This window comes from Balaenoptera musculus, chromosome 4 (assembly GCF_009873245.2).
Source record: "Balaenoptera musculus isolate JJ_BM4_2016_0621 chromosome 4, mBalMus1.pri.v3, whole genome shotgun sequence".
NCBI lineage: Eukaryota > Metazoa > Chordata > Mammalia > Artiodactyla > Balaenopteridae > Balaenoptera > Balaenoptera musculus.
In genome coordinates, this window is record NC_045788.1 from 127,118,943 (window position 1) to 127,144,830 (window position 25,888).

At 37.9% G+C, this 25,888-nt stretch overlaps 1 protein-coding gene across 1 annotated transcript in view; it reads right to left on the minus strand.

Moving 5' to 3' along the window:
• Positions 1 to 15,233: 15,233 nt before the first annotated feature.
• Positions 15,234 to 25,888, minus strand: part of ADAMTS5 (ADAM metallopeptidase with thrombospondin type 1 motif 5) — a 44,714-nt gene continuing 34,059 nt past the window's right edge. The window contains exons 5-8 of the mRNA XM_036849464.1: positions 24,425 to 24,608; positions 23,874 to 24,049; positions 21,732 to 21,907; positions 15,234 to 16,219 (exon numbers count right to left, since the gene is read on the minus strand). Coding sequence (XP_036705359.1) covers positions 15,652 to 16,219; positions 21,732 to 21,907; positions 23,874 to 24,049; positions 24,425 to 24,608 — 1,104 coding nt within the window. The 3' untranslated portion in view covers positions 15,234 to 15,651. The remainder of the gene's footprint in view (positions 16,220 to 21,731; positions 21,908 to 23,873; positions 24,050 to 24,424; positions 24,609 to 25,888) is intronic.

The following is a 25,888-nucleotide window of genomic DNA, read 5'->3' on the forward strand; positions in this document are numbered from 1 at the left end:
TTTTTCCCTCTGTGTTCAATTAGAACATCATTTGGGCTATTTTGAATGGCCAAGTTTGAGAATGTGTATTTTGACATAAATCTTCATATATAAGCCTTTATCTAACTCTTATTCTTAAACAAAAAAACAATATCTATAGCTAGTGACTCATGGAAAACTGAATTCGGATTGTCTGTTGTACTACCATGTTTTTGCATTTCCTAGAGTTTTTGTATTTCTAAAATTCCCTAGAAACTAAAACATGCTCATTTACAGCAGTTACTATTTAAAATATATGTTATTTGCACCTAAAATAAAACATTGTTTAAAAATGCCCTTGAAGGAACAAAACTTTCATTCTTCTCAATTCTTTTCACTTGGCTATATGGGAAACATTCCACTTAGCTCATTCAGAAAATGTGCAAACCTGGCTTTGGGCACAATACTCATTTTCTAAAATGGATGGACCAGGGCTAGTTTCCTCACATTTCTTACAATCGGTTGCATGTGGCTGGAAGTCAGACTAAGGGTGATTTATAGTAATTGCCTGTCATCAGTCTATGCCACGCTTACCTGCATAATCCACCAATTGTCCCCCAAATGCCCAGGGCTCATAACCTACCTAAGGTTATTTGGTTCTTTTATGAAGAAACACACACAAAATGCCAATGTTCCAAAATGAAGCACTGGCCCCCAGCTCCTGCTGTTCCAACTTTCATAGCACTAGGGAGAAAAGAGTCACAGGCATGTTGACTCACATCTAGTTAGAAGGTAAGAAGTAGTTTCCTGAGAATATGTATCCCACAGGCAAAGCAGGGTGGGAGTCATCTACTACGGTGGTATCTCTCAACCTCAACACCATTGACATTTTGGATGGGATAATTCCTTGTTTTGGGGGGGCTGGTCTGTGCACTGCAGCATCTCTGGATGCTACCCATTAGATGCCAGTAGCATCTTGGCCCCTGCGCTGTGACAATCAACAATATCCCCAAACATTGTCAAACATCCCCCTGGGGGAGGGGGGGGGGATTTCCCCTGAATGAGAACTACTGTACTAGGGAAAAGTAAAACTAGGCTTTTATAATTGGCCAACATTGTGTCATGAAGTATACAGTAGTCTATAGGATGAAAGGGAATAATAAGATAATATTTATTGTACATACTTACAAGTAATATATATATATCTAATACATATACATATTTATATATCCCCAAAGCATACACTGACAGTTTTAGAAAAAGTCATTGGGGGAGGGAAATGGTAAAAATAAACCTCTACAGTTATGGCACTTCCAGAGCACCTGTGTTTGGAAGAAAAATTAGAGTGTGAGAATGGTAGAAACTTTTGCCTACATTGGTCTTTACTTTGACCAATTCATTGGTTTTAATTCTATCCTTCTTGTTATGTAAAATCATTATAATTTTTCTTCCCCATGATAGCACATCAACTATTTGAAAACATATACTATTTTGTTCTAAAGTCCCTTTCCAACCTTTTTTTCTAACTATACAAAATAGGACATAGTTTTAAGTTCCTTCAGTTTTCCAACTTCTTTCCCCTAAAGGAGCTTCGGTCTGTTTATATTATTTTTAAATTAGGATTCCCAGGATTGAAATGGGAACTTGAGACAATGAGAAATGCTTCTGTCTCAACAAACAGAAAATTCAGTAAGGATTTAAACCTTCAAAAAAATGTTCTCACAAAACAATCATTCCAAAGATGTTTGATTGTTGGCTTTGGTTCAGCTTCTCAATGACCTAGTCTTGTCTGCCCTACAATTGTTAACATAGAGCAAGGAGGATGGGTGGCATATGTTAACATTAACAGTGTCTGCAACATGCAGAATAGGAGGACAATCATTGTATGTAACTGTATTAACACACTTCAAGAGTCTTAATTGCTCTTCGGCAACTATATTACATGATCGACACTGTATTTAACTGTATCAGAGAAACTGTGACACTGCAATACAATTTCTTTGTCACCTATATGCACCTTGGCTTTAGGTCCTTGAGGAATTGTGAATTATTTACTATTGCACCCTGATATCATTACAAGCTATATTATTTAAGTGATCAGTAAATATTTTTTAAAACTTATCAATGTATACCAAATATGTTCTAATCTTAAGAGCAAAATTTTCACTTGCAAGAAGTTGTTTATTAGAACATTTCTATTTATGACATATTTATTTTTCTTTCTGTTACATTGGATTTCTTGTTTAGCTTCAAAGGTCCATGAATTCTCTAGAAATTGTACATAATATTTTGTGTGCACTTGCATTTATGAAGCAAACCATAATTTTAATCAGGGTCTTAAAGTGGTATTTGGCTCAAGAAATTTAAACTTCTTATACAATATAGATTAAAAAAAAAGATAAATGGAAGATCAAAAGAAAATTACTCTGAGAGAAGAATTATTTTCAGGAAAATAGAACAACCAGAAAGGGCCTATTTTGGAGAGATCTCTGTCTTCCTATGACCCCAAAGTAAAAAAAAAAAAAAAAAAAAAAAAAAAATGCATCTGCTATGGTAGTCATAGATTTCATGTCAAACTCTGTCTCTGGGCTCGCATACTGGAGTCTTGTCAATGTCAAAATTCAAAGAAGGTTTAGGACTCTATCTCTTCTGGATTATAAGAATAAAAATAGTGGGCTCCAGAAATATTCCACCAATATTGAAACAGTTTTGTTCTTTCATTAGGAGAAAGATGCAACATACAAGCTGTGCTTTCTATAAACTCCTGACCCATTTTCAGCAGTAGATGCCTTTTAAAGTCTGTGTTGATGGGTTCATATTGATTCATCCATAGTCTCTGACTAGCCTTCTGTAGGACCAATGGCAGAGGAACTGATAGGATTAGGAGTGAGGTCTATCACTTTAAAGGAACTAGAATTTGATGGTGGCTGCATTAAATAGAGCCAGATTAAGGTGTTATACACATTTCCTAAACAGCACATTTCCTAAGTCTTCGTCCTCCTAATTAGAAGGATTTTACTTCCTTATGAAATGACCTGCAGATGATTGAACAATTTATTATTCTATTGTATACATCTGGCTTAATATATTTTAGAAACTAAAGATTTATTTATTACTTATTTAATTCCACATGTACAACTGATATCCAAAACTTTCTTTGCAATATTAAATTTGAGGCCTCCTTAAGTCAGACACTAGTGGTCCACAGAATGACAACAACTTTTTAGACACATTGAAATGTTTTTTCAGGGAAAAGCAAGCAGAGTGGGAAAACAACAATAACAAAAACAAAGCAGAACAAAACAAAACAAAACAATAAAAATCAATTCATCTTCCCCAACCAACCAGAAAGATTCCCCAGTTAGGGCTGGTACACCAAGTTAATTACAAGACTGTGTGACTTATTGTCTGTAACTCGCTGATTTTGTACTCAAATGAGTATAAAGGGTAACGATTTCCACTTAATTGTTAACTAGTATGCCTTTGTAATTCTAAACATTGTTGTTTCTGAAATGAAAACTTCCATATATTTGTGTGTAGAAATGACATGGTTGCACAGAAAAATTAACTTTAAAAGATTGATAGCTACAAAGAACAGCATATCGTATAATCTTTCAACTTTGGATGAATCAAGGAAGGATCTATGAATGTCGCTGATTCACGCACTGTGAAATTTTTAATTAGTTGTGTTAAAAAAGAATGTTCTGGGGCTTCAAAGTCTTTGCCTTAAGAAACCTTGTAGATTCCACTTGGTTCTCTGTAAACACCTACTCTTGGACCCCTGAGCCACCTTATAAGAAGACTGACCACAACCTGCTGAAAAGACCATGGGGAAAGACCTGAGACTACAAAGAAAGGAGGGTCCCAGCTGAGCCTGACCTTCTCATTGTCCTTGCCCAGATACCAGGCATGTGAGTGAACCTATCGTGGACCCTCCAGTCCAGTCCAGCTACCAGATGAATCTCATCACATGACCCCAGTTGATGTGTATCTCCCAACTGAGCACTGAGTCACAAGATCATGAGGTTCAAAAAACTGTTGTCTTAAACCACAACATTTGGGGATGGTTTGTTAATAGCAATACAAAATCAGAACATCCTTATTAAAATTTTAACTTATTTGATCAAAACCTTTATTTATTTATTGCCAACAAAAGATTTCTTAGCTGCATTTTGGAAAACATTTTTCCAGGCAGTAGATTTCTCTATTCCATGAACTCCTATCCCTTTTGCCCCTGTTTTTAACCTGTTTTTGCTTGTTCTTCTCACTGTGGCTACAGGTTCTCATTTCCCAACAAGCTTTTAGCTAATCCTGTCCTTGAGTCAGGGTGTATATATGGACCACTGTCCAGCAGCCCAAGTGACTCCATATCAAAGTTAGTGTAGATGAGGGTCTGACCTCAAGCCTTTGTGCCCGTTCTAGCAGGTTGGATTCTGTGTTTTTCCTGTGTTCCCCTTTCTCATAATGTAGTCCCAAGAACTGGTTCTTAACCTTGTTCATTCTGATTAAGGGTCTAAACTGGTAGACTTTCTAATACTCCACTCTAGATTGGGATCTTTCCTTGTTTTCATTTTCTATAAGTGCCATATCAAATTGCCAGACATTTGGCAGCCTGAAATAACACTAATTTATAATCTCACAGTTCTCTAGATGTCTAGGCTCAGCATGGCTCTGTTGGGTCTCTGCTTTGGGTATAACCAGATTGGAATCAAGGTGTCAACAGAGCTGCATCCCTTTCTGGAGGCTCTGTGGATGACTCTGATTCCAAGCTCCTTCATATTGTAGCCAGAATCCAGTGTCTTGCCGTTGTAGAACTGAGGTCCCTGTTTCCTTGCTGGCTGTCAACCAGGGGTCATTCTCAGCTTCTAGACACTGTCTACATTCCTTGGCTTCTGGCTCCCTTTCTCCATCTTCAGAGTCAGCAATGGTGCATGGAATCCTTCTCGTGCTTGGAATTTCGCTGGCTTCCCCTTCTGCCTTTCTTTTCTCCTTTTAAGAGTGTGTGATTACTTGAAGACCCCCAGTTAACACAGGATAATCTTCCTATTTTAAGTTAGGGGGGTTAGTAACATTAGTTCCATCTGCAAAATAGTTTTAGAGCAGTACCTGGATTAGTGTTTGATAGAATAATCAAGGGATGGCAATTATGGAGGGAAATCTTTATAATTCTGTCTTTTCAATATTCCATCCTAGGAACTAAAGATCTGCCTTGGAACCAAGGAGCTGAGTTCTTGCTACCACCCATCTACCCTGGCTCCCCTACTTCCCTGGCCTAACCCTGGCTTGCGTTTTGTCTAAAATGTCAGTGTTACCTGTTTAAAATATTTTCATTACCATGTTTTTTCCCTACTTGCTAAGAAAACTTTGACCATTTTCTGAACCCCCTTAATGATGATTATCTGCCTGGATTGCGATCCATTCCTTCCTTCCTTCCCTCATTCGACAAGTACTTATTGAATACTTATTATATGCCAGGTACCTTCTGAGAAGCTGGTGATATGGTAGTGGAAAAAACAAAGACTATGCCCTTAAAGTGTGTGCATTTGCATAGATAGATAGATAGATAATCAGACATATACGAATGAGTATATAATAAAATTTCAAGTGATGATAAGCGCCATGAGGAAAAGTGAAGGAGGGATGGTTCTCTTTGATTTAGGGTAGTCAGGGATGGCTTCTCTGAGAGACAACGTTTAAGTAGAGACTTGAGGGAAGATTAGAAGTAAGTGTATACAAGGGCAAAAATGTTCTATGCCAAGAGTTCTGGTCAGGGTTCCTGCTCAGTACTGAGCGAATCAGATGGGAGGTAAAGCAGCTGGACCAGGGTGAGGAAAATAGGAAAGGAAGTCAGAGGGGAGGCAGGAACCGGATTTTTGGGGGCTTTAAAGACCATGGAAAGGACACTGGTTTTTACTTTGAGTAAGGTAGGAAGGTATTGGCGAATTTTCATCCAAGGAGTTAAATGATCTGACTTATGGTTTTGCATGATCAGTCTGGCTGCTGAAGGAAGCAGGAAGCGCCATCATGAAGCATTTGTTATCATTCAGGGTGGAAAATGCTGGTGGTTTGGACTTAGGTGGTCGCAGTGGCGGAGCTCAGAAGTGGCTATTAGCATCATCTCGAGGGAAGGGATATCTATTGCTTATTCCTGTGCACTAATATCCTGTCTGACATACCCACAGTGGTCACAGCTCTGGCCACTTCTTCAGGGTTCCACCTAATAGGCTCTTGTGTCTTTTGTATCTTCTGTCTGATAATATCCAGCTCTAAATGAGCTCCCATATTCAAACTGCCTAAAACAACACAACTAAGATCCAAGGAGCCCAGGACGGGCACAAAGGGTTGCGCCCCTCCCGTGCAGCTCCATTTTATGCGTGTTTCTTTCCGGGATACCCCTGACATTCCAGGCTTGCACATCTTGGTGGACCAGGAATCCCCCCTTGCTCCCCTATGGGATTACACTTCAGTGGCTCTCTTTGTTTAAAAGCTTCCGGGGGTGGTGCCGTTATTCTTTGGAATATTCTCAGTATTGTAAAAGTTCGTATCTGAGGGCACAGTTGATTTTTGGAAAGAGCCACAAGTAGGTCCAAGTCAAATCTGATGAAGAGGCTACATCAAGCTGCATGATCGTTTTTTAATCAAAGTAGAATGGATTGTGATTGGAGGGATTCCCAAACCTCATGGAAGCTGTGTGTTCTTGCAAATCCAGAGGTGCTGTACCAGCCACTGCTCCTAGATGTCCTCCCTGCCCTGCCCCTTCATGTGTCAAAGTCCTACCTACTTGCTGGCTTATAACAGTTAAATTTTTAAAAAATCTCCCCTTTCTAGGTTCTCATCAAATACACTACCAGCGTTCCCACAGGTACCCCAGCGAGTCTTTGAGACATTTTCTATCTGAATCAGGAAGAAAACCAAGGAATGGATGAAGCCCCTTGTCCCATTTCCAGTCTGTCCCCTCCCCCCAAATATAGGTGCAAAATACATGTAAGTTCCTCAGGGCCTCCCTCGTCCTTTCAGGGCTCTTGCAGGCCATTACTCTGATAAACCACTTTTGGTGAAAATGTGGGCTCCTTCATGTGTGCCCACCCCAGACTAGGCTGTGAGTTTTTTTTTTTAAACTTTGGTAAAAATAACATAAAATTACCATCTTAACCATTTTTAAGTGTGCAGTTCAGTAGCATTAAGTAGTTTCATTGTTGCGTAATCATCACCACCATTATCTTCATTGCAAAACTGAAACCGTACCCATTCAACAACTCCCCATTCCTCCCTCCCACCAGCCCCTGGTAACCACCATTAATTCAATTACTATCTCATATAAGTGGAATGATACAGTATTTGTCCTTCTGTAATGGCTTATTTTGCTTAACATAATGTCTTCAATGTTCATCTACATTGTAGCATGTTTCAGAATTTCCCTTTTTTTAAAAGGCTGAATAATACTTTGTTGTATGTATGTATCATATTTTGTTTATCCATTTACCTGTCAGTGGGCTTTCGGGTTGCTTCCACCTTTTGGCTCTTATGAATAATGCTGCTATGAACATAGGTGTACCAAAAAAAAAAAAAAAAAAAAAATCCAAGGAACAAGAAAAAACATCTTTGAATAGGAAAGAGATAGTAAAAAGGCTCAAGACTAAAGGAACACTCTAGATAAATTCTTTACCATGTCTAGTAGGTACCAGACTTATTTGGAAGATGAATAGGTTAGTGGTCCCCAACACTTTTGTAGATGAAAAATTCTTTACACCTAAAACTAGTTCAGTTACTGTTTTGGGGATGAGTCTACTACAAATGATGAAGAATATACTTTCCTGCTTTCCAAGATCTAGATGCTTTTAATAGTAAATAACAACAACAAAAGGTCTGAAACTCCAAGGCAAACTCAATGAAAGCAGAAATAAGGAGGCAAAGTGCTATGGGCATCTAGAAATAAAAACAGAAATCAATATTATGGCAAAGTTAATGAAATTCAAGTCAGAGTGAGGTTCTGGGACTGCTTACTATCTTTCTCCATCCCTGGGAACTGCCCCAGTTGGTGAATCATTCTGGAATTTGAATCTCTTTAGCTATGAGATGGATATGGAGGAAAATTGGGGAAAACAGAGCTATGCTCCTTTGCTTGTGTCTACATTAAGACATATATATCTTTCATTCCGTGGGAAAACATAAGTTTAATTGAACAGATACAACAATAATAAATCAAGAAAAACCCCACAGAATCTAGGAATTAAAGATGGTTTGGACTTTTCAAACGTCTGTTGCTCCATTTTGAACCATCTTCTTTGTTCATTTTACTCCTAATCTAAAAACTACCCCCAGGACCATTTTTACGCCTTCGACCTTGCCTGAACCAGCTCATTATTAGCTGTGAAGGAGTTTGTAAGATTAAATACCAAAGTTTTTTTTTCCCCCTTCCAGCCATTTTACTAGTTTTCTACATAAAATTCTCTCTCCTTAAACAACAGTTCTTTGTACACTCTAAGCTCTTGTCTCTACTCTCACTGCTTGCCCGATTCTCCAGTTTCCATGCCATTTTAATTAGAATTTTAGGACCACTCTTGCTTTTACTCAAGGGCCCACACATTAGGGCATCTAAATACTTCCCCTCGTTTCCCCAGTCTCACACATTCTTCCATCCACCCTGCAATTCCTCCCTCAGACTCACGGTCCATATGGATTTAAGACTCCTAGTGCTTTGAAAAGCCAATAATTGATAATAAATATCTAAAGTGATTATAACAGTGCCTGGCAGTTGGTGACACCTAGATGACCATTGACAGTTATGATGATGTGAGAGCCATCTGCAATATTGGGATCTTAAGACCAATGTAATAGGGGTCATGGAGAGAAACACCTGGGAGAAAGTTTGTGAGGTGTTTACCCAGGGCCTGACCCAAAGAGATGTTCAACCAATCTTAACCAAATTATTATATACCATGCTTTTAAATGTTTAAGCATTCTAAATCATTTCTTTCAAAAGTATACATCCTACCAAGAATAAAATTTAATGTACAATTCTGAAATACTATTTGATAAGAGAGAGAAATTCAATGTTTGCAATATACACTAATAGTAATGATTTCAGGTTTAGAAGGAATTCATGTCCTTCGGAATCCTAATACTATAAATTTGACACCAAATATTAATAAATAGGCTTTTGCTAGTGGATATCAATTCTTTTTGAATTTCCATGCATGCATTATTATTTTGGCTCTTTAATTATATATCTAGAATATGTTCATTTTTTAAAAAGAAAGGATGAAGCAGGTAGATTATGTTGCTTGCTGCTTCTAATTTAACACCAGAAGTTTGACACAAGACAGACTTAGGGGATGGTAGTTGGTAAGAAGAACTTGAAGCAATATAGCTCATTGTACTTTAAGAGAGAGAAAGTATTAATTGTCTGTGCCAACGTGAATGAGAGATGGTAGAAATTATAGAGAACCTAGGGCTTCATTAAGACCTGGCTTGGTCCTATTGCTGTTATGAGAAAATTAAAAATAAATGGACAATAGTTTCCACCTCTAAAACATATTATATGCAGTACATACTTTAACCTAGTTTACAATTTACATTTATTATGCCCAGTGAAACCACAAAGCCAATGTTTAATTTTACAGTTTAAAGTCACACATAGGGGAAATGCTTTACAAAATAAGATATTGTTCCTTAATGAAAAATATTACAGTATAGGTCCCAAAAGTCTCAGTTCAAGTGGTTTACCTGAATAACAGAGCTGTTGTGGAATGCAGGCTACAAGACACAGTAATGCTTTCAATAGTCGTTTCAGGTTTGAAATTTGCCAAAGCTGAAGAGACATTTGAAACAAGACCCGTCTTAGTTTTCCAAGATTTTTTTTGGTTTTCCAACAGCATTATATTTACTGAAAAATGCCAACACTTCTGGAAAATTGAGTGTAAAAAGCAGCTTACATTTTACTGCTTGTATACAGCATGTAAATCTTCAATATTTTACTCTACCTTGAAAGCATCTTTCAAGATTTAAGAATCTCAGTTCTACCTATTTTTGTTTATTACCTAACTTGACTCACAGACTCAAATATAGAAATCAAATATTCGTGCCACTGCCTACATCAAATCGAACATATTCCCGCAATCTGTTTAGTTATCTGCAGTCTATTTACAAAGCACGTGCATGATTTCCTCTGATCAATGTGTCATACTAAAATGTAAGCAGTATTTGTCGACTCCTACATTTATGTCATGCCGGAGTGTGTGATGCAAAAATACCATCCAGAGACTTTCTTAATCCAAAGTCTAGTTTCACAGTCACACACAGTATGATATTCTATCCTAGATATACTCAGCATGGGGTGAGTGTTTTTAACGTGTTGTGAATTGTTACAGAAAAGATGGAGATATAGTAGCCAAGTGTATGTATGAACATAAAATATTGCAAAGCTTAAAGTCCAGCTAAATATACACAGAAGTTCCTTCGTGTATAAGAAACAAACAAGTTTGTTTGAAAGGAATGCTGATGGCTTAGTATGTGATGGAACATGATATCTAAAAGTGGGCTACACCAACCTGTTGCTCTTCCAAGTTTGGATGTCACATTAAGCATCCTCAATGTACATATAGCTTATGCCACTAAACACTGCCAATCTGAATGACCATTAAATACAATTTCCCAAACTTTGAGTATCAAGTTGTGCCCAGGCTTGACAAACTGCTTAGAGTTCTTTTTTGCAAATTGAAAAATCATGTAGAATAAAATAGTAACTCAGAAATACCACATTTGGCAGTTGGTCACTGAAAATGTTAGCACCTTGATAAAGATTACAATTGTTCATTGGATGTGCCAAAGGAAAAGTAAAAGAAAAAATGCCCTGTTTTACTTATAAATCACAGTTTTCCTCACAGTGTTAGACTTGGGTCACTCTGATGTGGCAGTGCCTTAAAGGATGATGGGCCTTTATTTATTTTTTTTCATTTGACCTATGGCAGTACACATGGACCAGCCAGTGGAGCTATGAGATAAGGACCACAGACAGCAAACTTACTATTAGTGCTAGAATATTAAGAGGGTGCAACTAACAGGGTTAATGAATGTATATGTTTCAGTCCTACTCCATTTTAAAACCAACGTTTTCTAACAACACATTCCTTTATCTTTTCTACAAAATCTGCATTAAAAATTATGATATAATGGCACCAGAAAGATATTTGCCAGGTTGAATGCTTTTCTGATCTAAACACTACGTATATTCTCATTTTCTGGCTCACTAATGCATGGGTTGGTGTTTCAATATTTCTCATACATTAATTGAATAGAACACAAAATTATGTGGTACAGACTGATGTGTTTCATGTGTTATAACTTGAGCAGTCATTTCTGTAGTTCATGCTAACACGGAGCTATTAGAAAGACTGTATTTTTCAGTGGGCTATGGAGCTAAGTTGATCTACCTGTTTGAAAACCTAAAGCTACATGTTGTTGACAAATGAGAAAAATAATAGAGAAAACATGTAAATTCCTTTTCTGTGTGTCTATATGATAGATCACCTTGACCCTGTACTTGGTTCTATTACAGCTTTGGATGGCCATTTCTGTCTTCAAGGCCATTCATTTACTTTGCACCTTTGAAATGTTAAAAAAAAATAAGGTGTTTTTATGGCTTCAGGTTTAACTACTAATAGATTAGTAATAGTCACCAATCATACCAATGAGATTTCATACTCAGCCATAAACTATTAGCAAAATCCAGCCGTTATTAAATTCAATCTTATTTCACAAACAGTGAACTCTAAGTTATAGCACAAGTCCTGAACTTCTTTGACTCTGGCTGCTGTCCTCACCTAAACCATTACAATGACCTTGTCCAATGAGGAAGGAGTAAAGGGGAGAAACATCAGAACCAGAGATTGATCTAGTCAATTGTGTATCCGAAGGTGCTTTGCCTTACTGCTAGGACCAGACTGTGAAATCACAGTCAGGAACAAGCTGGTGTGTTCAGAGGTGTCCCTGCTTGTCCCAAGTCCTATTATCCCTCCAAGAGATTAATTTGTAGTAGTAAAAAGTCATATTGTATCAATGGAGATCCCACACTTGGCAAAACAGTTATGACTACAAACATTTGAATCATTTAAATCCACTTTGTTTACTCTCATCTATAGAATCTTAAAGATACTAGAGACTGAATGATATTAATTTTAAGGAGGGTTTCTAGAGCAGCAAAAGACATTATTTGGTTTTATTATCATTGATATCACTTGGAGGCTGTGATATATCAACAGCCCCTTGTCCAAGTTCATCAGTGAAGCTCATGGACCTGATTTTGAATTGTGTCTTAGCTCCTATGGGAAGCTTCCAGGCTACCTATATATCCTAGTTTAAAACTTAGACCGTAGTTGCTTGAATAAATGCTTTTCTTATCTGAAGCTTGGAAAAATTAGTATTAAATGGAATCCAAAAGACCTATTAACATAACTACAAGTGACGAACACTACTAGCCATGGAAGATTAAATTTAAAACTTACTTAGAAAGAAAAGGGATAGTATCAGAATAAGAATACATGAGGAATATATACATATACACCTGTTTCACACAGAAAGCTTTCCGTAAAAAAAAAATACAAAAGCAACCAGTGCCGTATATTATGTAAACTCACAAAGTGTACTTTATACACAAACATGAAGCATAAATTAAAAAGTAGGACAACAGCAAAACATCTTAAATATAGAAGAATTTGCACATATTTTTGTTAAATAAGAATAAATAATTTTATCACACAAATTCACATACCAGTTGCAAAAACAATAAATTACTTTTTTTTTCAGTGCTGCAACTTTTTTTGTTTGTGATTAATCCCTTCATTCTTAATGTGCTAAAACTGTTTCCACAGGAAGGCAGAGGAAGTTGAATTTGTTGAATAAATTAAAACAATATGTCCTTAAACCTCTGAAAAACAAGGCAGGGCTTCGTTTGACTTTTTCTGTTCCAGAAGAAATAAATGCTATTTTCTTCTGGGCTCCCTCCCTTTGTATTTAATGAAACAACCTGGAGTATTTAGTTTTGTGAGTGAGATTAGATTCTTACCAACCTGAGCATTTTTAGACAAGCTCTTTTTTTTTTTTTCTTTTTAGGAAGTAGCCCCTAGCATCCTGAATCCTACACTCTTTATTCAAGATGTAACTATGGAAAGGTAAAAGGCATAACCCAATGTGAAACTGAACTAGATTATCTTCATTATAGAGGATTTTCCCTTTGCTCATCATTCTCTATGTCTACCAAACACTCCATTTCTCTGAATTTCAGTTTTCAGTCTATAAATTTTCTCAGGAGTTTAAACATACATTCCTTCAGTCTATTGATACCCATACCAAACAAAACAAAACAAAACAAAAAACCCTAAAGGAAACTCCTTAAAAGCACGGAATAGTGGTTTATTTGTTCTAAACTCTCTAGGATTGCTCCCATGAGAAGTGTAAAACTTTAATATTTGGGGAAAAAAATGAATCATTGGTAAATCATATTTAAAAATCTATGAATACAGTATGGAGAAGCAGAGTAGGAGACAATCACGTTTGCTCTTCAATTATTTTTTAATGTTGCTGTCAATATAACCACAAAAGATTAAAAAAAAAATTTGTCATAGTTTAAGTACTTGATTCAAGTTATTCTGAATACTGGAAAAAGTAAAGTTGGTCCTTCTCTTAATTCTCTCTGCATAGTCAAATGGTCGGTGTGATTTTTATTTTTAATTTTTTTTTTCTGACTGATATGAATAGCTTTTCTCCCTGTCCCTGATATCTGGTACCTTCATCAAATGGAGGTTACCAGTCTTGTATAGGCCTCCTTTTTCTAACTGGTAATTTATTAAGAAAAAAGGACCACGTCTAAAGCAAAGTCAGTCTATGAAAATCCAAAGGATGATTAACGGTTTTGATTTCTTAATGATTTCTTAAGAAAATACTTAAAACAGTGAGACATCCATTCCCCTGGTCTATTGAAATGAATGTGCTATAGCAAGATCAATTACATAATCCTTTTATATTAAAAATATCTTATAATAAAAATAAACTCTCATGAGCTTAAGGAAACTCAAACAATAGTTCCCTAATATCCTTATATGCAAATCTTTAACAATAGGCACATTTGGTATGATTAGTATAAAATTTTATAAAAACAAGTAGCTTTGTGATATTTCACAAAGAAAAAGAAAAACCAAATGAAATGAAATATCTTAGATTTTCTGAGCTATAGGGTAGAGGGATGCAGTTTACTGTCTATGAGATTTTTATGCAGATGACTGTAAAAGTTTTCCATGTCTAACTATTCCAACTCACAACCTACCTAGACAGGCTATGGAGATAAGGGCAGACTTTGCAAAGACCATCACATTTCATCACTCAAACACTTACTGGTACAACCAAATGCTTTCTAATTGGGAAAAATCTTAAGTACAGTATAAGTATACTTGGATTAAGAAAAAAAACAATGCAAGGAGTTATTGCCTATGGTGTGGAAACAGTATTATTAATATTAACCATTTTTTTTTCACTAGCCACATTAATGATAACCACTTCTAGATATGGCTAACTACCAAGTCAACAAGAAGTACAAAACATTGTAGGTCCTACAGAACCCTTGAACAAAACAAACAAGCAAAAACAAAATGCATTTTAAAGGCTCGCTGGTAAGAGGTATACCAGTGTTGAAGGTGATAGAAAACCCTTTGCTGTGTGTTCTGAATGTATATTACACATTGTGAGATATCAGATGGGAACCATAGAAAGAGAAAGCAGTTGTGAAAATATAACTTGAAAATATGGTGAAGCATGTATTTGTTTTCTTTTTAAATTCTAACAGGAGGAAACTAATTTTTGACTCGATAACATACACACACACACAAACATTTCTTCTACCTCCTAATTATCCATTAGTTTGGCTGGCTGCCTGAAAAAATACAGGCAGTCAAAGGTTTAAATAAATGGACCCCTGTATGTATTTAAATGACTAGATACATTGAGCTCCTTTTTTCTTTTCAGAATTTCTCAGAAGATGCTTGCTGTCAAAATGGTTTTTGACGAAAATTTTATCTCTTGTAGTCTGAACGTATGCTAAATCTTTCTTAAAACAGCAGCAAGATCTTAATTTCCAGTAAAACATCCACAGCTCTTTCTAGAAACTGGAAGGAGTGGAAACAGCTGCAGACCTACTTTGGTCAAACACTTTTTTGTAGAAATATATATATATATATATATGTATATATATATATTTTTTAATAGAACCAAGTGATATAAAGTGACATACCAAGGAAGAATGTATTTACAAACAGTAAAAATAAGCTACTGTGTAAATAATATGCATGAAAATGATTACGATGCCTTTGTAGACATTCTGTAAGAGGTAGGTGACAAGGGGGAGACTGCTCTGCCATCTTCAAAGGTCCCCTGATTCTACATTCATCAGTGTTTTTGTATTCTTGTAGGCCCAGGGGATGTTCAATAACTCCCAAGTTTTTCTATATTCCAAGGTCACCACTGTCACATGAAGCAGTGCACATCTTTATTTGGTCGCTGAGAGCAGATTCTGCCCATAATCGGACTCCTGTTGACAATGACACTGAGGTGTGACTTTCCGTGATTTCGGTTGACCTCGTGTTCACCACGACTGTATCAGTGATGAATCATCCAGTTGTCTCTGCAGAAGATCATAACCACAGGCTAACATTTCTTTAGCAAACATTGCTTAAATGCAGAAGGCCTCTGAGAGAGAAGACATCCCTTCGCTAACTTCCGGTTTCCATCCTGGCACTGCACCGTCCTGGTGTGCCAGCCCGTGTCACAGGTTCTAGAACAGGCGAGCCAAGGGCCCGTCACCCACTGCAGCTGTGGAGTGGGTGATCCCACTTTATTGCTGCTGTCGCTAGTGACAGAGTTTACTTTTGGAGTGGACTTCTTGGGAACAAAAAAACTGTAACGGACATCCAAGGCTTTAGTTGGGTCTGTTGCAAGAATCTGTACGATTAGAATTTCCTTCGTGGCTGAGTAGCCCATCCCATGCAAGAAGTCATCCCTGTGGCTCCAACCACTGTAGTTCATGACTGTTCCATTGATGTCAATGATGGTTTCCGAAGTGGAGATCATGTACTTTCCATTGATAAGGTACTCACCGTTTTTCTTCTTCAGGGCTAAGTAGGCAGTGAATCTAGTCTGGTCTTTGGCTTTGAACTGTCGGACTTTTATGTGAGTCGCGCCTTCGGGGATCCTCACAACATCAGTGTAACCCTTGCTGGAAGCAGGAATGTCCACAGGGGAGAGAGAGAAAGAAAGGGGAGGAAAGAAAAATAAGTAAACGCTTAACAAATGGATAAACAAATAGAAACTCTCTAAAAGTCTCACCTTATCTTAATATAAAGTTTTAATGTATTAAAAAGATTTGTTTAAAATTGCCTTCAAAAATTAATTTTCTTAGAACAAAATAAAGTTGCAGTCAGACTATCACATTGTATACATTTTTATTATGATGTTCAAAACTAGGATGATGTTAGCAACTTGCCTTGGTTTTAAAAATTTATACTACCTTTAGTTAAAGATTTACACAAAAATCACACATCCTTATCAAATCTTATCATCTTTACAAAGCTACTTTAGGTTTTTTCTGGCACAAAATGCACGTAAACACAAACCAACAAAAATCTACCCTCAATTAATCGCATAGAAGTCTTTCAATGAACGTTCCTCAAACTTGTTTGCATATTAAGATCATGTGAGGATCTTTTAAAAATTCCAAAGCCGACAAATTTAAATCCCCAGATGCCAGAGCAGTTAAATCCCCATCTTTCAGGATGGGTCATAGGCAGCAGTACTTTTAGAGTTCCCCACACTGTTCCAAGGTGCAGACTAGTTGGGAAACCACGGATTTAATTATTTGTTGGACTATAGACAGGTTAGAGGCTCTGACTCCATTTCTACTAAAACTCTGGATTTCCTGGGGCAGGACAGAAAATAGAACATAAAATTCTTTAACTGCGTAACCTCAGCTTACCAGAATCGTCAAAGGACAAAAAAAATCCTTAATGCCTTAGCAAATTTCCCTGAATGCTTAGGGTCTGCAAAGTGTTATGGTCAATTGAGCGAGGCTTTATGGTGAGTGACATATAAGATAGATCTCTAATGACCCATCATCTGCTCAGGAAAATGGGCAAAGGCATAAATATCTCTGATACCCATAAGGTTGCAGAAAACGCAAGGACAGAAAGGTTAATTAAGCACCAAGGGACTAACTATACCAGTGGGGAGGAGTCATCTTTTGCCCAAATCTTTGCCTCTCTAAGTAATTTCATATTAAGGTCCTCATATGTTTTACTTTCCTAGTTATTTAAATAGAAACAAATACTTTGCTTGTGCAGTTTGACTGATGTGTGTGAAATTTAATTATTTACTTCTAAATTCTTACTCAAGTTTACAGGATACGGAATAACGGATTCATATATGTAAAATCCAAATGTGTTTCCCACTCAAGCATTTCCTCTGAATTGGAGAGGAGGCTTATCCCCAGGGAAGGCCCCTTTCTGTTGGGCATCTGACCTACCATGACGGCCAGACAGGTGTCAGAGCTTCCTACTGTGCTGAAGAGAGAAGATGCAATGCTGATGATGTTGTTTATCTATTCAATTTGATTCATTAGCTTTCTTTTTTTTTGGCCGCACTACTTAGCTTGCAGGATCTTAGTTTGCCGACCAGGGATTGAACCCGGGCCCTCAGCAGTGAAAGCCCGGAGTCCTAACCACTGGACTGCCAGGGAATTCCCTAATTTGATTCATTATCTTAATTTTTGTAATACATTTGGACTAGATTCTGTCACAGGATTTTTTTTTTTTGAGGTATATAATATTAAGAGATGAGATGTTTCTACAGTGGCTTCAAACAAAGCCAGGAGAAAATGTTCCATCTTACCTAAAAAGTCTATAACGTGGAGATGCATTAAAGTATTTGCACAAGTTCGCTCCAGAGCTAAGGAGTGGCACTTCTAGGCCTCTCAACTCACGCTTTATGCTCCTTTTACCACGTCCCCATTGCATGAAACCCTTCCCTCCACCGACTGTACTTCATAACAGTTAAAATAAGCTCTGGTGATGCTCAGAGTTTAAATGATACCAAACAGAGTGTCAAGAAAGCGAAGAATATAGGGTAAGGGAATTAGACAGGAGAGCCTTTTTCTTCATCCTTGTTCTTAGAGTCTGACTCATATTCACGAGAACCACTGGGAACTCTCAGCACTGTGCAGGTCTCAAGCTGAGCTTCCCGAGCCACTGGGAAGTATGAGGATTCATGCCCTGATTTCTTTTCTTTTCTTTTTTTTAAACATCTTTATTGGAGTATAATTGCTTTACAATGTTCTGTTATTTTCTGCTATATAACAAAGTGAATCAGCTATATGTATACCTATATCCCCATATCCCCTCCCTCTTGCATCTCCCTCCCACCCTCCCTATCCCACCCCTCTAGGTGGTCACAAACCGCAGAGCTGATCTCCCTGTGCTATGTGGCTGCTTCCCACTAGCTATCTATTTTACATTTGGTAGTGTATATATGTCCATGCCACTCTCTCACTTCGTCCCAGCTTACCCTTCCCCCTCCCCGTGTCCTCAAGTCCATTCTTTACGTCTGCATCTGCGTCTTCATTCCTGTCCTGCCCCTAGGTTCATCAGAACCGTTTTTTTTTTTTTTTTTAGATTCCATATATATGTGTTAGCATACGGTATTTGCTTTTCTCTTTCTGACTTACTTCACTCTGTATGACAGACTCTAGGTCCATTCACCTCACTACAAATAACTCAATTTCATTTCTTTTTATGGCTGAGTAATATTCCATTGTATATATGTGCCACATCTTCTTTATCCATTCATGTGTCAATGGACACTTAGGTTGCTTCCATGTCCTGGCTATTGTAAATAGTCATGCCCTGATTTCTTGGTGTTTTAGTAAAATAGGTTTCCCTTTGTACTCCTTATTCATTTTCTTTGCCACCTTCTTGGTATCATTTACACTTTGGACATTAACCAGCTTCCTTGGCTACCATGAATGAATGCAGCTGTTTTCATATAACTATGAAGTATGAAGTGTGGCTGGCAAGGCAGGGGAATCTTCTTTTGTTCAGGGCTATCTCCCCAGTACAAGAACAGCACCTGCCATGAAGGAATACATGCATTCTTACATACTAAGCATGCTGCCATGGAAGGGACATTCTAGTGGGCTGGGGCTTAGACCCCCAAACAAAATATGTGACGATATCTGTTGATTAAGAGCTGTGAAGAAACAGAGTAAGAAGATAGAGGAACGACGAGGATGGGGGAGAGATCCTCCTGTTCACTTATGGAAGCCACCACCTTGTTGGGGGGCAGGTAGTGGTGACATTTAACAGACATCTGAAGGAATTCTAGAGGAAGCACTGCTTATTAATTGTTAAAAATTGTTCCAGGCAGAGGAAATAGTGCACATGCTGCCACTTGCCATTTTTGAGGGGTGTTGGGAAGTCCAGTATGTTAGCACAGAGCAAGGGAAGTGGCCAGTGTAGAAGGGACTCAGAGCAGGGCAGTGACCAAATGTGTTAGCATCTCACAGGTTATGAAGAGATCTCAGACACTGACTGTAAGTGAGAAGGTAGCCATTGGAGGGTTGAGCCCAGGAATGCCACCATCTGACTTAGGTGATAAAGTGATGGCTCTCTTTGCTTTGTGAAAAAGAGACTGTGAGGGGCCAGGGGCCAGGAGACCCGTGAGAAGACTGCTGGATTGGTCCAGGCAAGAGACAATGACTACCAGATAGCAGTGCTCCTGCTTGGGCCGGTAAGGGGCAACCAGATTCTGGACATATGTTGCAAGTAGGACTGAGAGGTTGTGCAGATGGATGGATGTGGGGTGTGACAGGAAATGAGGTGTGAAAGATGACGCCAAAGTTTTGGTACTAGGCAGTAGAAGGTTTGAGTTGCCCTTTACTGACACGAAGAAAATTGAGGGAGGAGTGAATTAAAATTAGGATCATATTTGTGAAGAGGTTCGAACTTAGTGCAATATTTTAATATGCATTATCTCATTTGGTCCTCACAGCGACATTCATTGGCAAGGTAATTACTATTATTTCCATTCTACTCTCAAGGATGCTAATTGTAAAGAAGTTGGGTGACTCTTCAAAGATCACATGGCTAGTGAATTACTGAGCCAGAGCGTGATTGCAAATATTCCAGCTCCAAGATCAATGTTCTCTTTTATCGATCACACTAGGCCAAGATAATTTATATAGGATACTCAAACAGGTCATTTGTACCACATACTATAATCTTGGTCAAATCAATTTGCAAGCAGTTATGTTGTATCCTGCTTGCTGCTATCATGAATGTCCTCCTTCACCTTTTCAGGTGACATAAAATATGCGGATATTCGTTGTAAATACAAAAAGCTTAATGCTAAATTTAGTATTACAAAAAGAGGTTTATAAGTTGATGTAGGAAGGATACACAGCATACAGTACATAAGGTATTATTTTTTAAAAAATAATTTTATTTCTCATTTGGTTCCTGAATTTTTTCCCTTCCTTCTTTTTTTTTTTCTTTTTTTCTTTTTTACAAATGGCCTGTGCATCCTACTTTTATGACCTAAGCTATAGCCTCTACTTTGGCATTTATCAGCCAAGTAAAGCTGGGTAAGTCTTAAACTTTCAGAGTCCCAATTCCCTCATTTGTAAAGCAAAACGTTAGACTGGATCATTTCTAAGGAGCCTTGCACCTTTGAAATATATTAAAATGCAGGATATAATTGGACTTGCAGGGTTTTTGACCTAGATGGCCCAACACAATTAGATGAATAATTATTATATCACTAGCAAATAGGATTAGTAATGCATATTTTAATACAGAATAAATTCTCCAGCCATACATTTTTTTTATCATATCAAAGGTCTTTTCTAGTTTTTTACATTACCATGGCATGCGATTGTTTTAAGAAATTCTTATTGTTGACTTGGTTTGTATATTCCTCTCCAGTTAAAGACAACACAGCACATATATCAGGAATACAGGTGAACCTGACCAATACCACTCAGCATAAGAGTGGTCTGGTGAAGAGGAAAAACAATCCTGCGTTCCAGCAGACTCTTTAGCTGACTCAGCCATCCTAGCTGATAGTATAATATTTCACGCCAGAAAGTGGTACTTTCTAAACTTACATATATAAAGCAAGAGTGTAATCAAGGACCATGAGAGGAAGCAGGAAACTGACATTATTCTTTACAGAGTAGATATAAACGAGGATAGTTGTCTCAAAAACGGGCTTGCCATCTACACTACTGCAGATAACTTACATTTTGCATTGAGAAATGTTTTCTCAAGAAAACTACAGCCTAATGAGAATGTATTTGTAAAAAAAAAAAAAAACAAAACAGTAGTTAAGTTGGAAACCAGTCATCCCTTCCTACATGGTGTTTCAGAAATAATAGATTTGCAAGATATGGCTAAAGTGGAATGTCACAGACTTTTTCTTTGCCTTTTTCCCACTCTGCAAAACCTGGACCCACGGCTATTGCAGTTAATCTGCTTGCAGAGGTGCCATGCGTTTCCAGTCGGCATGCAGAGCTCATTTCATGTCCTCTCCTTCCCTTCCCATATTCATAATGTGTAACTAGGTCCTTGCTAGATGTCCTCCCACAGATAGCTTATGATGTAACACGTGTCCTCCTTTATCAATTTTGCAAGAGTCTAAAGCTTCGTTCAGATCAGATAAGGACAATCGTTCTCTCACGTTACCTTTTTTTATTGAAGGTTCCAATCACCTTTGTGCAGCTGGAGTTGTCTCCTCCACACACTCCGCACTTGTCATACTGCAGCTTCGAGCCAATGATGCCGTCACAGCCCGTCCTCACACACTTTCCCCGGACGCAGACGGAATTGCTGTATGGCCTGCATTCCGTTCCATCGGTCACCTGAATAATGAAAAACACGTTAGCAGTGGGAAATACTTGGGCCTGCGTAGGTGGGTTCTTTGATAAAATTGCAAGTTCTAATTTGGGAGTTTTAAGTTTGATTGGAATAGATAGTACTTTGGAAACTAAACAACCAATCAGAAAAAAAACAAAAAACAAAAAAAACAACCCATAGTTTCCAGGAGTATCCAACTGAAAAATTCTTGACATATTGGCAGAAAGAAGAAGACCTGGGAGAGATTGGGGTTATGCCCTTTCTCTCTTCTTTACCTCTTGAGCTTAATTCCGAATGTGTTAGGAGACCCGAGGTCCTAGTCTCCGTTTCTGTGTGCGTAATATGTTCCCATGGTATAGTCTTGCCTTTTTATTGCTAGAAACAATCTTTCACTTAGTGTGTGGGACTGTCTGTCACTTGTGTGGAGAGTAGAATACGAGCAGGCTCACGAATGCAGACATCCTTTTTGTTTGCACAGTTGTTTTTTGTTAATTAATTTTTATAGTTGATTTACAATGTTGTGCGAGTTTCTGCTGTGCAGTTAAGTGAATCAGTTATACATATGCATTACATCCACTCTTTTTTAGATTCTTTTCCTATATAGGTCATTACAGAATATTGAGTACAGTTCCCTGTGCTATACTGTAGGTTCTTGTTAGTTATTTGTTTTATATATAGCAGTGTGTATGTGTCAATCCCAATCCCAATTTATCCCTTCCTCCCTCCCCGCTTGGTAGTTTGTTTTCTATATCTGTGACTCTATTTCTGTCTTGTGCATAATTGTTATTACCGTTAACAAAATTGAAAATCTACACTGGACAGTCACAACCTTGTAACAGTTGGAAGGCATTCCCTATTGTGTTGAACTGTGAGACACTGAAGTAGAGACAAAGTTGTGTAAAAAAGAAGTCTGGGAAGGTCAGAGAAAAGTACTTACTGGAAGAGACTGAATATTTTTGAAAAAAAGAATTAGCATATATTTAATAAGCTAGTTACAAAATACTTTGTATATGGACTCAGTGGTTTGTGCATATAAGTATGTATAAGTAACAATATATAGTCATATGTATAAACATACATATTTTGTATTTGTGTATATACAAAACTCTTTCATATACGTGTGAGAGTATATGAGGGTGTATATGTATATAAAGTGAGGTAGGGTATTCTTCAACAGGTTAACAGCTCTCTAAATGATTATATTTCCAGGTAATATTTTTGCTTTTATTTCTCTATAATATTTTTAAATGAAAATGTATTATTTTGCAATAAAAAGATAAAACATTTTAAATGTTACATAACTTGGACATTAACTTATTTTTCAATAATATGTCATAAATATCTGAAGACCAGTTACAGAGGTGGTTTTAAATATAGCACCTATTTGCAAATTAGAGAAACTGTTTTAAACTGCTGCATAATGTTGCTTGTGAGAAATGAAACTTCATAAGTTAGAAAATGCTCTTCTCTGGAAAACAAGGGATAATTTCACATGCATATATTATAAATGTGTATAACTAGAAGGACATTGATTCATTTTAAAGGTGCAAGACATTTTAATGTCTAGGTCAGGGATGATGATCTTGAATCTATCTTCATGAATCGCCAAAGGAATTCTTCAGTAAAAGATGACAGAAAAATAGAAAACTTTCTTGTTTTATAGTCCCCTTTACAAATGTACCTAGGGAATACTATTTTGAAGTTAAGTTTGCAATTCACCTTCTTGACAGAGAGTTACACTTCTTCAAAAATAGCTTTTAAAACATTTACTTGTTCTGTTTACAAAATCCTTTTGATTCATTGGAGCAAGTTTGAAAATATAGAAATTACAGAGGTGAAAATAAAACCTTCCAAAACCTAGCCACCCCCTCAAAATAATGACTGTTTACATTTGGTATGTGCAGCCTCCATTCTACCAAATAATTTCCACCAAGGACGCCTACTGTTTCTGGACAGTCTGCATGCAGTTACCTTTGGAGAAAACACTACGTAGTAGCCGGTGCCCTTAGCTCTGCAGGTCAGTTTGCACACATCTCCTGGCAGGACGCCTGCATATTTGGGAACCCATTCCACAAATGTTTTGACTCCTTTTGCATCAGACTGATATCCGTTTTTGGCCTCACACTGCTCATGACGAAAAGATTTACCTAAAAATCAAACATGTCACATTATTACTCTCTCTGTTCTGAAACTTAGATATATTCTTGTTCATTTAAATACCTTTAAGGAGATGATAGATGGTAACTTTTTTTTTTCCAGAGTTTCTCCACACCAGTGTTGAAGGATTTTTATCTTCAACACAGAGTTGAAAACAGCAATTATTTTCTTCCTACTCCCTGAACACTCAGCTGTTTATAATAATAATTTAAAAATCACTCATGTATTTGTTACTGATTTGCATACTGGTGGAACTGTGCAGTACAAGATTAATAGGCTATTTCTCCAGCCTCCGCTATTTATTACTGCTAGGATACAAATTACACCCGACACATGATGGCTACTGACACTTGGGAGTAGCGTACCATTGGCCGGGCAGGGTATGACACTGCAGGAGCGGTAGATGGCCCTCTTCCCTGTGCAGTAACGGCCATTGTTTCTGGGCGCGGGGTTATTGCAGTGGCGATAGGCAAACTGTACTCCTCCCCCACATGAGCGAGAACACTGGCCCCAGGACCCCCAGGATCCCCAGCTGCCATGGCTCGATGTCTAAAACAGAAAATAGAAGATATTTTAACTGAGAAGGGAGGAAAACATTCAAAATATACATTTGGAAATCACATGCATTCAATGACTCAGTGGAATGTACATTTGGAAATCACTTGCATTCAGTCACTCGGTGGAAACTTCGTCACAGTTAAATTTTCACTGAATTTAACATGGTCACAAGTATTGAACACTCTGGAATTACAATGTGATTCCAAATCTTGGCAATCCACCTTTTCTGTCCCCCACCCCCCAGCACTAGAGGGTCTGAACACTTCACCCTAAGTACTGAGCACACTGTAAGGATTGCTCGTGGCTTCTTTGGACCTTCTGATACTGTGTATTTCTGTTAATAACCACCGAACCACGGTTCACTTTGTGTCCACTCTGATCTTGCATCTTTAAAGAACTGTGTGATGCTAAAGATTTTGTATGATTCCAGGTTGATTATGCTTACATCTTTTCTCCCTCTTTAGCAATGAAGTTCTGCAGTCCCTTTGTTGACATCACACGTCCCACCTGTGACAGACCCTCTGCCACATGCATAAATGTATCTGACCTGGGCTTGGCTTCATTACACCCCGTAAAGAGGAAATGGGACAGATACTGAAGAGCATCCAATCACATGCACCCACAACACAGGGAATGAAGAGTCCTGTTATGACATCCCAGGTCTATTGCTATGGAAACACGGCAGGCAGCAGGAAGCTGAGAGACTCCAAAAGGAAGATACTAGAAACGCCTTTGCCGAGGGAATTCCTGAAGAACTTCCGCTGGTTGTATGTGTCAGGGTATCTGAGGATGCTTGCTTGTGTGGTAGTCTTGAAAGGCACAGGCAACACGCCTATGGCAACACTCTTCTAGGGACTTTGAAAATGTTATGAGTGAGAGGGAACAAATGCTTTGCTTGGACCTTGACAGTGAAGGTGGCAGTTGCTGACCTGAAGCTGGACAGGGTGCATAGGGAGGGAGGAGGTGTCTCCCTGGAGCAGGTGTGGCTACTTTAGTTCCTGAAGTTAGATTAACTTGCCACGAGGGGGAAAGCATGACCGTTTTGGAGTTCACCAAGTATGTATGAGGACCATGTGCCAGCTTTGCTGCTATTTCCTTACCGATTTGAAATAAATGTATGCCAATAACTTTAAGAGCAGTTTGAAAGTAAACTCCCAAGCGGTAATTTGGGGCCCTACGTGGGGTCTCAATTAGACAGAATCTGGGCTCTCTACTTATTTGCTACAGGATATAACCTGAGATCTGCATTTTCTCCAGTAATTGACAGCTGG